General features: G+C 42.3%; 1 protein-coding gene across 1 annotated transcript in view; it reads left to right on the forward strand.

The window, feature by feature from the left end:
• Window positions 1–12,155, forward strand: part of EBF2 (EBF transcription factor 2) — a 194,221-nt gene extending 182,066 nt beyond the window's left edge. The window contains exons 16-17 of the mRNA XM_059926240.1: window positions 6,050–6,217; window positions 11,782–12,155. Of these exons, the coding sequence (XP_059782223.1) occupies window positions 6,050–6,217; window positions 11,782–11,813 (200 nt within the window). The 3' untranslated portion in view covers window positions 11,814–12,155. The remainder of the gene's footprint in view (window positions 1–6,049; window positions 6,218–11,781) is intronic.
• The last annotated feature ends 1,450 nt before the right edge of the window (window positions 12,156–13,605 follow it).

A 13,605-nucleotide genomic window follows, 5' to 3' on the forward strand; every position in this document is an offset into this window, starting at 1 on the left:
GTATGAAACCACCTCTTTTTTATTTCCAAAAGTGTGTAATTTCATATGTTCAATCATACATACATGGTTGAACCATGTGAAATTCTCATTTTTGTAGATCAACAATGGTTAATATAACAATATAGTGTTTAGTGTGGTGATGGGGGAGGGAGAGAGAAAAAAAAGACAGGAAGGGGTGGGTGGGGCGTGGGTGAAGAGACAGAAAGAGAGAGAGAGAGAGAGAGAGAGAGTGAATGGATGAACGAAATTGCCCATCTGGTGTGGATGGCTTGATGTTTCTTACTAGATAATTCATTCGGTAGAAAGGGACCCTTCCCACTCCAGCAAGTGACAACTTCCTTCCACTACTATCCTTTCTTGATCAATCTCACTGCCACAAGAAAAACAGTAACACCCTGTCTTCAAGTCACCCATTAAAACAAGAGAGCATACACAAAATAGAAAGAGGAAGGTGTCCTGCCCAGAGGGAGTGGGAAACACAGCAGAGAGTGTCCTCCTGTTTCCTACTGGGTCTGTGAGACCCCCTGCACCTTCCTTTTCTGAGGAATGGTCTGAAGGAATTGCAAACTGGGAGTGGAATTCCAAACAGTGCATTTATTACAATAAAATCCCCTACTGCAAAAATACTGAATACCCTATGGAGTTCATTACAACAGCACGTGACCTGTATTTCTACCCAGCTAAGTCTCAAATTCTCTGGGAAATACAAAAAAATTTTTTTAAATGAAAAAAAATTAAAAAGCTCAGGGGGATACCATTTCGTCAGTTCAGTTGCTTGTGTCTGAAAACACCCTTCTCTGATTTTTCATTTTATTTTTTAAACTAGTCTGATGTGGCCGGGCCATGCCATGGAGCAATCACTTGCCAGAGACGTTAAAAAGAAATAAAGCCAAACCTCTCGGTCAAGTTGACTTGCATGACGGCCAGTGCAGAGTATCAAAACCCTGCATCTTTACTGTTTTTGCTCTCACACCACTTCAAAAATGGCCAAACAGATGTTTTTTCAATTTCACATACAAACTTCACTTCCTGGCGGTAGCAGTATGTGCCAAGTTCCAGCTCAGTGCAAGTTTTTATGGCTGAATTCTAAACCCCTGACAATAGGAGGTTATAATGAAACGCTGACAGACCCCTTAGTGCCAACAAATGCAATGGCTCGATGCAAAGGAGGATGTGTGCCTGGTGAGTTCCAGCTGGGACGGTGCAAGCCAATCAATCCTTAGAAGAAGAAAAGTGGTTTTTCCTTAACTCCCCATGTTCACAGAGATTTCTGGGCTAGAAGTGCTTGCTTTTACTTTGGCCTCTATCCATAGAGAGAGGTGTCTGGAGAAATTTTCAATTTCAAGTATGTGTGATCAACTTTCCTAAAACAGTACACTCTGGTGTCCCCAGAGATGTTCTACTCAACAAGCCTGCAACACCCAAGGGACCACTTCTTCCAAAGTAGAATAGCCACCAAGCACATGCAAAGTTTGGAACAGGATCCATACAGACAGAATGCAACCTGGCCTCAGGGATTCCTACTTCAGTTATATAGTCTTAGAGTCTGTCCCAGGCCTCAGTATTTTCATGTTTTCAGAAATAAATATCAAGACATTTTCTGTCGTAGAGTGTTAAATGATTAGGGTAGAACATTTAGAACATGTGGAAATAGTTTTTAAAAGAAAGTACACTCCCATCGTAAAAAACCACCTTGTTAGTATTTTGGTGTATTTCTACTGTCTTTTTCTTCAGAAAGGAAAAAAAAGTATCCTATGACAATTGTAACATTCTCACTGTAGACGCATTTGAAAAGCAATATCCTATGACAATTGTAACATTCTCGCTGTAGATGCATTGAAAAGCACGCCTATGTAAAAAAGAAAAGAAAAATGACACACTTTATTTCTATGCAGAGATAACCATGGTTAACTTTTAAAGTATAGCCTTGCAGTTATGGATAGATACATTTTGAAAATTACAGCATCTGCTCTGATGCACAGCTAATGGGTTTCAGCCATAAGATCAATGAAAAAGACAGCAGAAGAAAAATGGCAAAATTCTCAGTCACAGATATGAAGTTAGGCTCCGTAAAATCCATCAGTGCAGACCTGTGTCCTAAGAATGGAGAACAGATACTAGGAGTGGCGTTTGCATTGCAAAGTTAACTACCGTCAACAAGCTTCTCCCAGGAATTTGTGAAATTTATCAGTCTCTTTGCTTTTTCCTAGCAGAACAGTTAACAGACAACCTTGTTTACAGGCAGTTAAGCCTTAGATCAAAGAGGCACATTAACATCCAGGAAAGCTATTATGCCTATTGCTCAGGATTATATTATTTTTTCCCAAAGAAATAGAGATTTTCCGTTTGTTTCTTTTAACAGCTTTTGCTGCTTTCTGCTACATCAAAAGTAATACACGTTCATTATAGGAAATTTTGAAAATACAGACAAGTAAGAGAAAGAAATTTAAGAATCTTCACAATTCTGTCAGCCAGATATCGTCATTAAAAATTTGGATGTGTATCACATCCTGCTAGACTTTTGCTTTGTGTATTTTCTAAAAAATAAGTGGGCTCATTGTCTATGTTATTATGTAATCTGCTTTAGTCATCTGAGGAGGCGTATCTTTCCATGCCATTAAATATTCTTCTCCAATATTAGTTTTAATGTTTGCATAGTGTTCCATTTTATGGACCTAATATAGTTTACCCTATTGCTGGTCACTTCACTTATTTCCCAGTTTTTCAAGACTATAAAAAAGCCCTTGGATTTTTTTTTTATTTTTTGCACATTTATGATTATCTCCTTGGGATTAATTTCTAGAAATTAAATTACTGGGTTAAAAATATGCACATTTTCAAATACTTTGATACATATTATTGAAGTCCCTCCAGAGAGGTTAGTACTCCCCTTAGAAAAGGAATAGTGTCTGTTTCCCTGCCCTCTTAATTTTTTCTTAATCTTTATCAATTTGGCAAGTGAAAAATAACATCTCATTACTGTTTTAATTTGCATATGATTACTAATCGGTTTGACCATTTATAGGTCTATAAAGGCCTTTTGGTCATTTTCATTTTTCCTTCTGTGACATTCCTTTTCACTTCCCTTGCCCATTTTTCTAGTGGGATGGTCTCTGATTAATTTATAAAAACTTATTAGCTATTGAGAATCTGAATATATCTAAATAATTATGACAGATATTTTTCCTAATTTGTCATTTGCCTTTTCTGTATGTGTTACAGAAATATTTTTGTCATGTCTTATGATCTGTTTAGGTTTTGGGGTTGAAAGGATTAGGTAAATTACATAACTTCCTAATTTTTCTACTAGCTCCTTTATAATTTTGTTTTTACAAATAACTGTTTAATCCACTTAGATTTACTTTCGTGTTTAACACGAGGAAGCGCTCTAAATTTTGTCTCCAAATGGCTAGCGTATTGTTCCCATGTGTTTATTTCCCCACTAATTTGAAATGTCACCTTTATTAAGTTCTAAGTCTCACGTATACTTGGGTCTGTTTCTGGACTCTCTTTTCGCCAAGGACTTGTCTGCCTATTTCTATGCTGGTATAACACTGATTTCATTTGTGTAGGCTTATCATAAGTCTTAATATCTGTTAAGACAAATGCCTCCTTAAAAAAATTTTTTTTTAACAAAACTTTCTGGCTCTAACAGTGTTGTTGTTGTTTTAAATAGATAAATATAGAAGTTATGTTTGTTGACACACACAGATTAAAATTTCCTTTAGGCTTTTTATTATAGCCACATTAAATTTTAAGTTTGGATGTAATTTGACATTTTACAAAAATTCTGTTAAAAATATTTTAAATGGGCATGTTACAGCTCTGTGCTTATTCAGAGAATTGTAACAATTCTTTTACGCCACTTGGTGAAGCTTGAAGCGACTCCTTTCCCACTGAGAGGCAGCCGTGCTAATGAGCCTACTTTTGGATCTGTTGCTAGAAAAGAAGTATTTGTAAAAGTGAGTCATATGCTGAATATAAACGGAACTGAGTGTGTGTGTGTGTGTCTAATTCACATTAGAAAAACCCTCCTCTATCATGGTGTATGAGGGGAGATTCTGCTATTGCAGACTCAGAGACCAAGGTGCCATTCTGGTGCTCACATGGATCACGTAGTAGGGCAGAGATTGGATGGTGGTCAGAATCAGGGGCTCCTGAGTCTCAGCTTTCCTTTGGCCTCCGATTCTGTGCCTTACAGAGAGAGGAGAGGACTCACCCACCCACCCTGCTCACACACACACACATTTCACTGATGCTAAAACCAAGGCTAGAAGAGGAGACTGACTTAGAACTATGAATAAGATCCATTCTCAGTGCTTACACCTGTATCCTCTCCCATAACAATAGTGAATTAGCCAGATTTCTTCTTCATTTGCATCTTCAAGTATTACATGAGACTCTTTAAGGATTTTTTCCTCCTTTCCAATTTTTTCTTTTTTAATTTTTTATTGACGTATAGTTGAATTACAATGTTGTGTTAATTACTGCTGTATAGCAAAGTGACTCAGTTATACATATATATACATTCTTTTTCATATTCTTTTCCATTATGGTTTATCGCAGGATATTGAATGTAGTTCCCTGTGCTACACAGTAGGACCTTGTTTATTCATTCTATATATATTGATACCACCATTTTTTTCTTTTGATTCATATTACTTGTGGAAAGACCGAGATGTATTTGGATGCTTCCTTCTGCACTGCCCTTTAAATCAGGACCACTTCAGGATAAGAAGTTTTTAGATAAAGCTCTTTTTTTTTTTTTTGAAGTCTTTGGTTTGTCGTACGGCTGTAAAAGACATCATATTGGAGGTACGCTGTATGATTGCTTTATATAGGCAATTTGTGAACACAGCCCAAAGTCTATCTTTATATGGAGAGGGGGGAAATGGGGATGCAGTCTTCCACAGGACATCAGAACACTGGACCTTCAATTCACCTTGTACTTGGTCTTTGAACCATAACTCGCACTCATGTTCTCACTTTCAGATTTACTTTGTGGAGTATCTGGACCACTGATGGTATGAAGTAGAAGTCAGCACTCTTAGCCTTTGTCATGGCCTTTGCCATTACATTCCAGTAATTCTTTTACCAAGTCATGTGACTTGGACAGTTCAGAATTCTGGACATTATACTACAATGAGCCCCTGAAACTTGACCTGATACTATAAAATGCTATCTCGAACAATTCTACCCTTGTGAACTCAAGTTTACCCCTTTCTCGAGCAAGTTGAACCTAGGAGAAGATTATCTTCTTGTATGATGTGACTTGGTGGAGTGTCTGACATTAAGATGTGGGGCCCTTCGTTGTGTAAATTGCCTTTATTTTTCCTGGAAATCCACAACACTTAGTTTTTGGCTTCCTTTGAGTCGCTTTAATGTTAATATTGGTATTTTTTTCTACACATCACATCAGAGGAGGCTGACTTGCAGCTTTATTTCCCAGGAGCTCTGAAAGTAGAGGAAGAAGGAGGTAATCTCTTAAATGTTAATAAACTTTTACATTTAATGAGGAAGTGGCCCATAGAGATGGTGTACTCAGAGAAGATGCCAGCCCTACAGATCAAACCTCTGGTGCCCTGAGAATTGCCAGGGAAGCACATGGCTCCCAGACAGGACTACTTTTTAGGGTAAAGAAAGAGGTTTCTGTTTTTTAGTAGACTTGATAATTTTTCAGCTGTTGGTCTTAGCCTTCTCTTGTCGAGCTTCTACTCGTGGATTAAGACCTGTCACAATTTCATCTCCTGCTGACACTTTCCTGACTCTTCCAGGCAGAAAAGCACTCTGCCCACTGTATCTCAGTGTCCTGTACACTCCTCCAATAGGACAATGACCCTATTAGTTGTTTTATTTGTTTATTCCTCCCACGGGACAGGGCAGGGACATGGTCACATTCAACTGCTTTTTGAATCCCTGGAATCAGGAACAATGCCTGGAATAAATTCGTAATTTCTCAATCAATGTGTAGAGGTTGTATGTACTGAAGAAAGAACTTAACTCCTAGATCTTTCTCTTTCTAAAAAAGGATTGTGCATTTGCTTTCCAGTCATGTCATCAAGTCCCACTGTTGGATCTTCCAGCACGTCCTCCATCCTCCCATTTTCCTCTTCAGTTTTTCCTGCTGTCAAACAGAAGAGTGCCTTTGCCCCTGTCATCAGGCCCCAAGGCTCCCCTTCGCCCGCTTGCTCCAGTGGCAATGGAAATGGATTCAGAGGTAAGCAAAGTAGCGCCTTGGGCATCAGCGTGATACATGTGCCACAGGGTCAGCAAAGTAAGAGCAAACATTTCAGCGTCCTTCTGTATCTCTAGCCATTTACCTCCAAGGAGATGCTTTGGTGTTTGCATCATGAGACCCGAACGACTTGTACACCTGGGCTAGTTCTCTCTCCAAGAGCAAGACGGGGGAATAACAGAGACGTTGGACCACTCTGCAAGGACACAAATTAACTATGGTGGGGTCATATGTACCCTCTAGGAGCATCGGACTCCCCAGACCTCTGCTTTTCACAAGGCCATGTCACTATTTCCCAGAAGGTGCCTGGCCACCACAGCAGATGCCACACGGTGACTACTGCTTACCGAATCGGCTTGCCATCTGCAGTGCGTTCCCAGTCCCATGGCACGAATGGACGAGATCCATCAGGAGAAACGAGCAAGTTCTGAGAATTCTGGTTACGTGCTGGTCAAATTGATAGCAGGTGCCTGATCAGGGGTGGGGTAGGGAAGAAAGGAAAAAAAGACATACTGGGTCTAAGAACAAACATTAATATCCCCCGTCAAACCCATTTTTGAGCAATGTCCTAAAATATAATATGACATGACATAGCACGAATGTGATGAGTACATGAGAATCTAATCATCTCATTGTGAATGGGAGGCAGCTGATGGCAAAAGAGCAAATTGGAAACTGCTGAACGCCAGGGAGCTTAACGACCCACATTATTTTTAGGCTGCTCCCTGCGTCTTGACATGAAAACATTCACGACAAGCAGTGTTGGATGAAACCAAAGAGGGCAGAGGTTTGGTTAACCCCTCGTGGATCAAAGACTCTGAGGTCAGCAGAGCCTCGAATGGGCTGTGCTGTCCCTGGAATGGCATCTGCCTAGTGGCTTTATTGATGGCGCAGGGGTTCCCGAGGCTTTGGGGACACCCGTGAGGGTGCAGTCACCCGTTGTGGCCAAGCACAGCTCTGGGAGGTACGTCAGGTTCCTGACACATTCTACCATTGGAGCGATGGTACCTCCTTGAAGTCAAGTGACTGGACAGACAAACTGTGAAATAAGAGTTGAAAGCCCAGCCCTCAGAAGAGCCCCTAAAAATTCTTTTGCTTCTAACTAGACAAAGCAGCTGGGTCTACATGCCGCCCAGCAGGGGAGTAGTTGGAAACATCTGTATATTTGAAGGAAAAAAAAAAATATGTATTTGCGTTTTATCCAGATGTCAGATCCAGAGAGAAATAGGCTCCGCCTGTAGCTAAGCGTCTCCACCTGCCGCACCTCCCAACAAAGACCAGTGGTTTCTAGCCTGTCATTAGGGGACATGCTCAGAACTTTTCCCACGATGGCTTCACCTCCAGACTGGGAAAGGAAAACAATTGCTGAATTTTTGCTGCATATTCCCCTTCCCTATCTATCTCCCCTTCAGCAATATGACTCCCCTTTCCAAGTACTATGGTTTTAGTCATGTCCCTTAAACCTGGCAGGGCTGCAGCAACATGGATGGACCTAGAGATTGTCATATTGAGTGAAGTAAGTCAGAAAGAGAAAGACAAATATCGTATGATATGGCTTATATGTGGAATCTAAAAAAAGGGTACAAAGGAACTCGTACCTATCTACAAAACAGAAATAGAGTTACAGATGTAGAAAACAAACTTATGGTTACCAGGGGGTAAGGGGAGGAGGGATAAATTGGGGGATTGGGATTGACATATACACACTACTATATATACAATAGATAACTAATAAGGACCTACTGTAGAGCACAGGGCACTCTACTCAATACTCTGTAATGGCCTATATGAGAAAAGAACCTCAAAAAGAGTGGATATATGTATATGTATAACTGATTCACTCTGCTGTACAGCAGAAACTAACACAGCATTGTAAATCGACTAGACTCCAAGAAAAATTTTAAAAAACACAAACAAACCTGGCAGGGGCCACACAGGTTTCGTTGGGGAAATGCAGAGTGAGAGGCCCAAGAAAGACTTAAGGGCGAGGGCAAGCGCAGGTGCAGGAGGACAGGAGGGGTACAGCCCTTCCTTCATTCCAGGCAACTCTTGCAAATATTTTCAGCTTCACTTTGAGGAAGAAAAGTGCAACTTGACTGCCACTTGCCACCCCTCCCCCAGCCCCCCTCTCTCATGCAGGGACTGAGTCAGGGGAGAAGAGCTGGTTGACTTAGATCCCTCTGGGTCTGTGCTGTCCAGGGAGACCTATCTATGGGGTCTGTCCAGCTTGCAGCCCTCAGGGAGGCCAGGACAAAGTTTTCCCTGGCAGCCATGGCCTGGAATCCCCACCCTGCTAGTGGCTGCATGCCCAAGGGCCCCTGTGGTGTCACCTGGTCAGGGTGCAGTTGTCCCAAAGAGCTGGAACGGTCTGTGTGGTCACAGCAAGGTCTCCTGGTGGAGGCAGCAGCAGCTGAAATAGCCAGCAGACCCCCTCTAGGGTCCTCAGCCATGCGAGCTTCTGTCACTACCAGTGACACAGTGTCTGAGCAGCACATTCTTAACTGTGTGTGCAGGAGTGACAATTGAGTTGGTTACACACAGACACAGGTCCTGGGCTCTAGTTCATTTCTATAGAATCACTGAGACGTCCTGAGCCTCTTTGAGGTCCTACAACTCCCTCCAAATTTCCCTGGTGATTTGAACCTTAAGGAGGAGGAGGAGGATGGGGGGCAGGATGGAGGAGGAAAAGGTGGAGGGGAAGGAGACAACAACACTTAAATTAGGAGCTGGAGACTAAAAAACAAAGAACTATGAAAATACAAAGTAGTGTGTGGAGAAATAGGAGAGAATTCCGAGGAGAACCTCGAAGACTACCAACCGTGGGAAGAACACGGAACTTGACTTCAGCAGACATTGCAGGCTGTACCAGTGCACCCGTACCAGTCACCATCATCTGAGAGCCTTGGTCTCCTAGCCTGTTAAACAGGAGAACTGATCGCTCTATCCCAAGGTGTTTGAGAAGCAACGTGTGCGAAGAAGTAGGAAAGGTGAAGGACATTTCATACAGCAGAGAGAGGCTGGAGCTGACAAAGGATGCCTTCCAGAAGCCTTCACTCTGGTTCTTCCTCATTTTGGACCGGTGACTAGCACTTCAAGGTCCAGCATCACCGGGTGTCCCGTTGGTGCAGAGAGGGAGAGAGCCACGCTGAGCTTGAATACACGGCCTACAGTCACTGAATGAAGGGATCCTGGGGTGACGGGGGCTGAGTGGCAGGACGCCCCCTCTCTTTAGGGACAGTGGGAGAGTGTAAATGTGGCCTGAGGCGGAGGCTGACCACAGGCTGAGAGGGAGTTTCTTCTCTCCACTTGCTCTAAGGTGAGGCGGTCTTAGTCACCTGCAGAGGGACTGTGCAGCCCACACTCTCCGAGACTCGCTGACTGTGCCTGGATCCCACGTGCAAGATGCTGAACCGAGTGCCTCATAGGAATGATCTTGTTCCAGCCTCTCGTGTGACCCAAAGGTGACGATCTTACTGGTATCACCATTTTTAGTTGAGCTTGCCCAGGGCCACACAGCCAGTGACTGATGACTTGAACTCAGACATTTTGACCCCAGAGCCTGCGCTCTGACAGCCCGCTGTCTCTCCGGGGACAGAAGTAGTATATAGGTCCTCTCTTCACCGTTCGCCCGTACCAACTTTCCACCTGGACTGAAGAGGGATTATTACATTCCCATGAAATGTCAAAGGTAAAAAGAAATTGGACAACGTGCAGTGTAGGATTCTCCCAAGTAACTGCTGCTTTCTGTCTGTTGGCTACGGTTTCTACAAGCAAAAAGTCAGGGTCACCACGGAGCAGAGTGCAGCCCAAGCGGTGCCTGGTGTGAGACCAGGAAGAAGGAAAATCCATGAAATCTGCTGTTCTTCAGTCATGCAGTGGATCTTGTTCTTGGAGAGGCTCTGCCCTTTTAATCTTCTTAGATAACTCTCTGAGGACGCAGGAAAAGGAAGGGGCTGATGAGTCTGAAGTGTAATAGACAAGTTAAAGTTGAAAACGTGAGCCCGAAACCTACTGCTGGGGAGCTATACGTGCAGTGTTCAATTTCCCCACCTTCTACCTCATTTATCAGGCATTCACAGTTGATGAGTATAGATCGTCGAGATAATAGTATGCACTATGTGCCAGATTCGTTTTCCAGCTCCCTCCAGGAAAAAAAAAAATAGAATAAAATAAAATACCTCCTACACTCTGGGATAATTACCAGGGTTGCTATATCTCCAAATCATTGGGGAGTGTCCAGAATTGAACTGCCTTTATTGAAAAGTTACATCGATTCAATATATAGTAATACAGGCAAAAATAATTAAGGGTTTGCTCGCTGTGTAAGACCTTAATCCGGATCTCACAAACATTCAATAAAGGCTGTATGGTCAGGGAGATAGATGGCTGACAATTTTGCCTGAGAAGACTGGCTGGCAAGGAGAGAAGAGGTAGAGGGAGGGAAGGGAAGAGGAGAGGGATAGGGGAAGGGAGGGGTGGGGGGGGAGAGGAGGGAAGGAGGGAGGGAGAGAGAGAGAGGTGCCGGAAGAAGCAGGAAGAATTCTGTCCATTTGCTTATCAGGTTAGTGAACACCATTCAGCAAAATGCTTCTATGATGTTTGATAAGCCCTCTAGATGAGGCTTAGACAATAAAACTCAAAGGATCAAATTCCAGATGCAGTGTGAAGTTTGGACACAAAGAAACTATTCTGCCAGTTTCCAAGAATGTGAAAATTCGATGGGTTCATCGCCCGAAAGCCAAGGCCAGAGGGTTGCGTTTTGCTGTGTGATTTTTCCACATTGTGCTGATGCTGCTTTATTTCTCATATCGAGGGGAAACCTTGGACCTGATGCCACCCAGACAGGCATTTCCCATATCCTCTTGACAGATAGAGGGGCGCTGGACACTGCGCTTGGATTGGGGGTGAAGAGTAGAGATTGGGGTGACTCCCAAATTAGGAACTAAATTACGTCTTTTGTTCCAGTGGATCAGCACCCCTTAGTGAATGGACATCACATACGGCAGTGAGCCCCAAAGGAAGATGAGCTAGTTAGGAAAAAAAACCAACTCATCCAATTTCAGCTAGGATGGATAGAAACCTAGGATGGATAGAAAGTCCGATTTGTTATAAATGATACCTAGTAAGTAACTCAATAGGCTTGGCACCTGGAATTTATTTTCCTCTTCCAACCATATAATCTAGAAATTATTTTCGTCTAATAGTGAAAAATATATTAGACATATATTACAATTTAGTTTACATGTTTATGTCTCTTATGTCATGTATACAACCCATTAATGTAAAGCAAAACATAATTTTTGGCCTCCCAAGCAAAACTTCAACAAGCTTTGTTTATGTTTCAGTGATTCAGTAAGGTTTTGGTGCCTCTCATTGGCTGTCTGCTAGACCAGACCTGGAGACGATGGGTCCCCATATCAGCTGAGGGCACCATTGCCCTGGACGGTACCAAACTGTCCATCCCAGGCCCCACCCCTCTCTCTGGTTTCTAGACCTTAATGTAAAGAATCTCTAAGTCTCATGCCTGTGCCACTCTTCCCTTGCAGCCATGACCGGACTTGTCGTGCCCCCAATGTAAAGAAGAGGAAGAAATGCTTTCTTATAGCACAAAACTGCTTACTCTGATGGACCAATAATGAAGAAAGCACTAGGAGCTCTCTGGGGAAAGTTGTGCCCCGAGTGAACATGATGGACAGATCTGGGTTTGCAAGGAGCTGCCTCTTACCTGGTCTCACGTTTCTTGTGTAGCTCTGATGGTAACTACACAAACTGACCCTCCAGGGAACAAGGACAAAAGATGTCATTGACGTAGTCAGTGCTAAGAGCAGAAATGCAATTCTTTGTTATGAACATTATGAGAACCACCTTCCTATGTTTGTAAAATATTTAAGAAAAAAAATTGGCAAACGATTCATGCTTAATATTTTGGATACTATTTGTTTTTCTTTGTAGGAAAAAAAAGTTGAAAGTTTCTATTTTCTATGAAGCCTTTCAGATACCAATTTAGTTTATGCAGAAAAAAAAATTGAACAAAACAGGGTACCAGCATGGAAGACTTTCTTAAAATGAAACCTGAATTGAATGATGAAATGTTGTTGTATGTGTGTTTGCTTATAGTTTAATCTCTTTAAAAAACAAACAAACAAAAAAACAAAAAAAGGGAAAAATTTTAAAATGTTTTACAATTATTTAAATAAATAAACGTGTAACTTATTGTAAGTAGAGGTAGAAATTAAGACCTTTTTGGAAGAGAGAGGAATTTCTCTTCCTGATGTAAAATGGAAGTGATGCAAACATGTAGTAACAAGTTTAAAAGGTGTGTGATTATTACTGCAGTTACTTACTAGACTCTTATCCCCCATCCCGCCTCCCCCTCTTTTTCCATCATTTTACTGACCCACAGGCAAGAACATGTATCTTATGTAGAACAACCCGATGCAGAAACAAGGATGCAAGTCCATGCACGTACACAAATACTCAAACCCATCAATCCATTCCCAGCTCCGTCTGCTTTCTAAATAGTCTACATGTCCCTTTAGGTATTCACTCTTTGTGAATACATAATTTTTAAATTTTATATTAGCGTTCAACATTCACCCTTGAGCAGTGCAGAGAATGCCCATGTTTTAGTGTGTCCCCGGCTTTGCATCCCAGGGAAAGACGGGTCTCACCTTAAAGACAGCCAAAGCCATGTGACTTTCCCAACCAAGTGGCCTCTGTGGAATCTCCCTTTCAGAGTCCCTCCCTCCCTCCTCTTTGGTTACCTGGTTCAGCACAGAGATTTAAGCCCCACAGAACTTCAGAAACTGGATTTGAAGATGGTGACTCTGTTTCTTGGACTCTTTATCGTCAATCTTAGGATGTTCACATCCTTTCTTCTCGCTGCAGGTTTCCCCTTTCATGGCATTAAACTCACTTGAAAAAAATACGTATTCAACTTGACACAGTTTCCAGGCAAGAACGTGATGGGGTGCAGAAGAGGCATGTTGTTAAAAGCCCTAATCTCTCTTCTGATCTTCAAAGAAATGGAAACCTAGATTCTTAGCAGGGTCAGAGAGTAGGGGCTTCTGTGTTCCAAGCAACGCATTTCCCCAGGCCTGCGACAGGCACTCGTAAGTTCTGGGACTAGCTCTTAGGGGGAGAAACCTTGCAGGAACTGCTAACATGGAGTAAAGTCTTGAAAGCCTGTGTGATCCTGGAGATGATTATCTGGACTGCCAACAAGGATGTCATTTTTTTCCAGACCAGGGTTCTCCTTACTGACTCATTGGCACCACAGTATAGTCTATATACAGACTTCAGTTTGGGCTTCTTGGTTGGGGTTCTATTAGAAATTGATGCAGCTCTGCTGGAAAAACATGTTTAGTGCA

This window comes from Balaenoptera ricei, chromosome 6, assembly GCF_028023285.1.
Source record: "Balaenoptera ricei isolate mBalRic1 chromosome 6, mBalRic1.hap2, whole genome shotgun sequence".
NCBI lineage: Eukaryota > Metazoa > Chordata > Mammalia > Artiodactyla > Balaenopteridae > Balaenoptera > Balaenoptera ricei.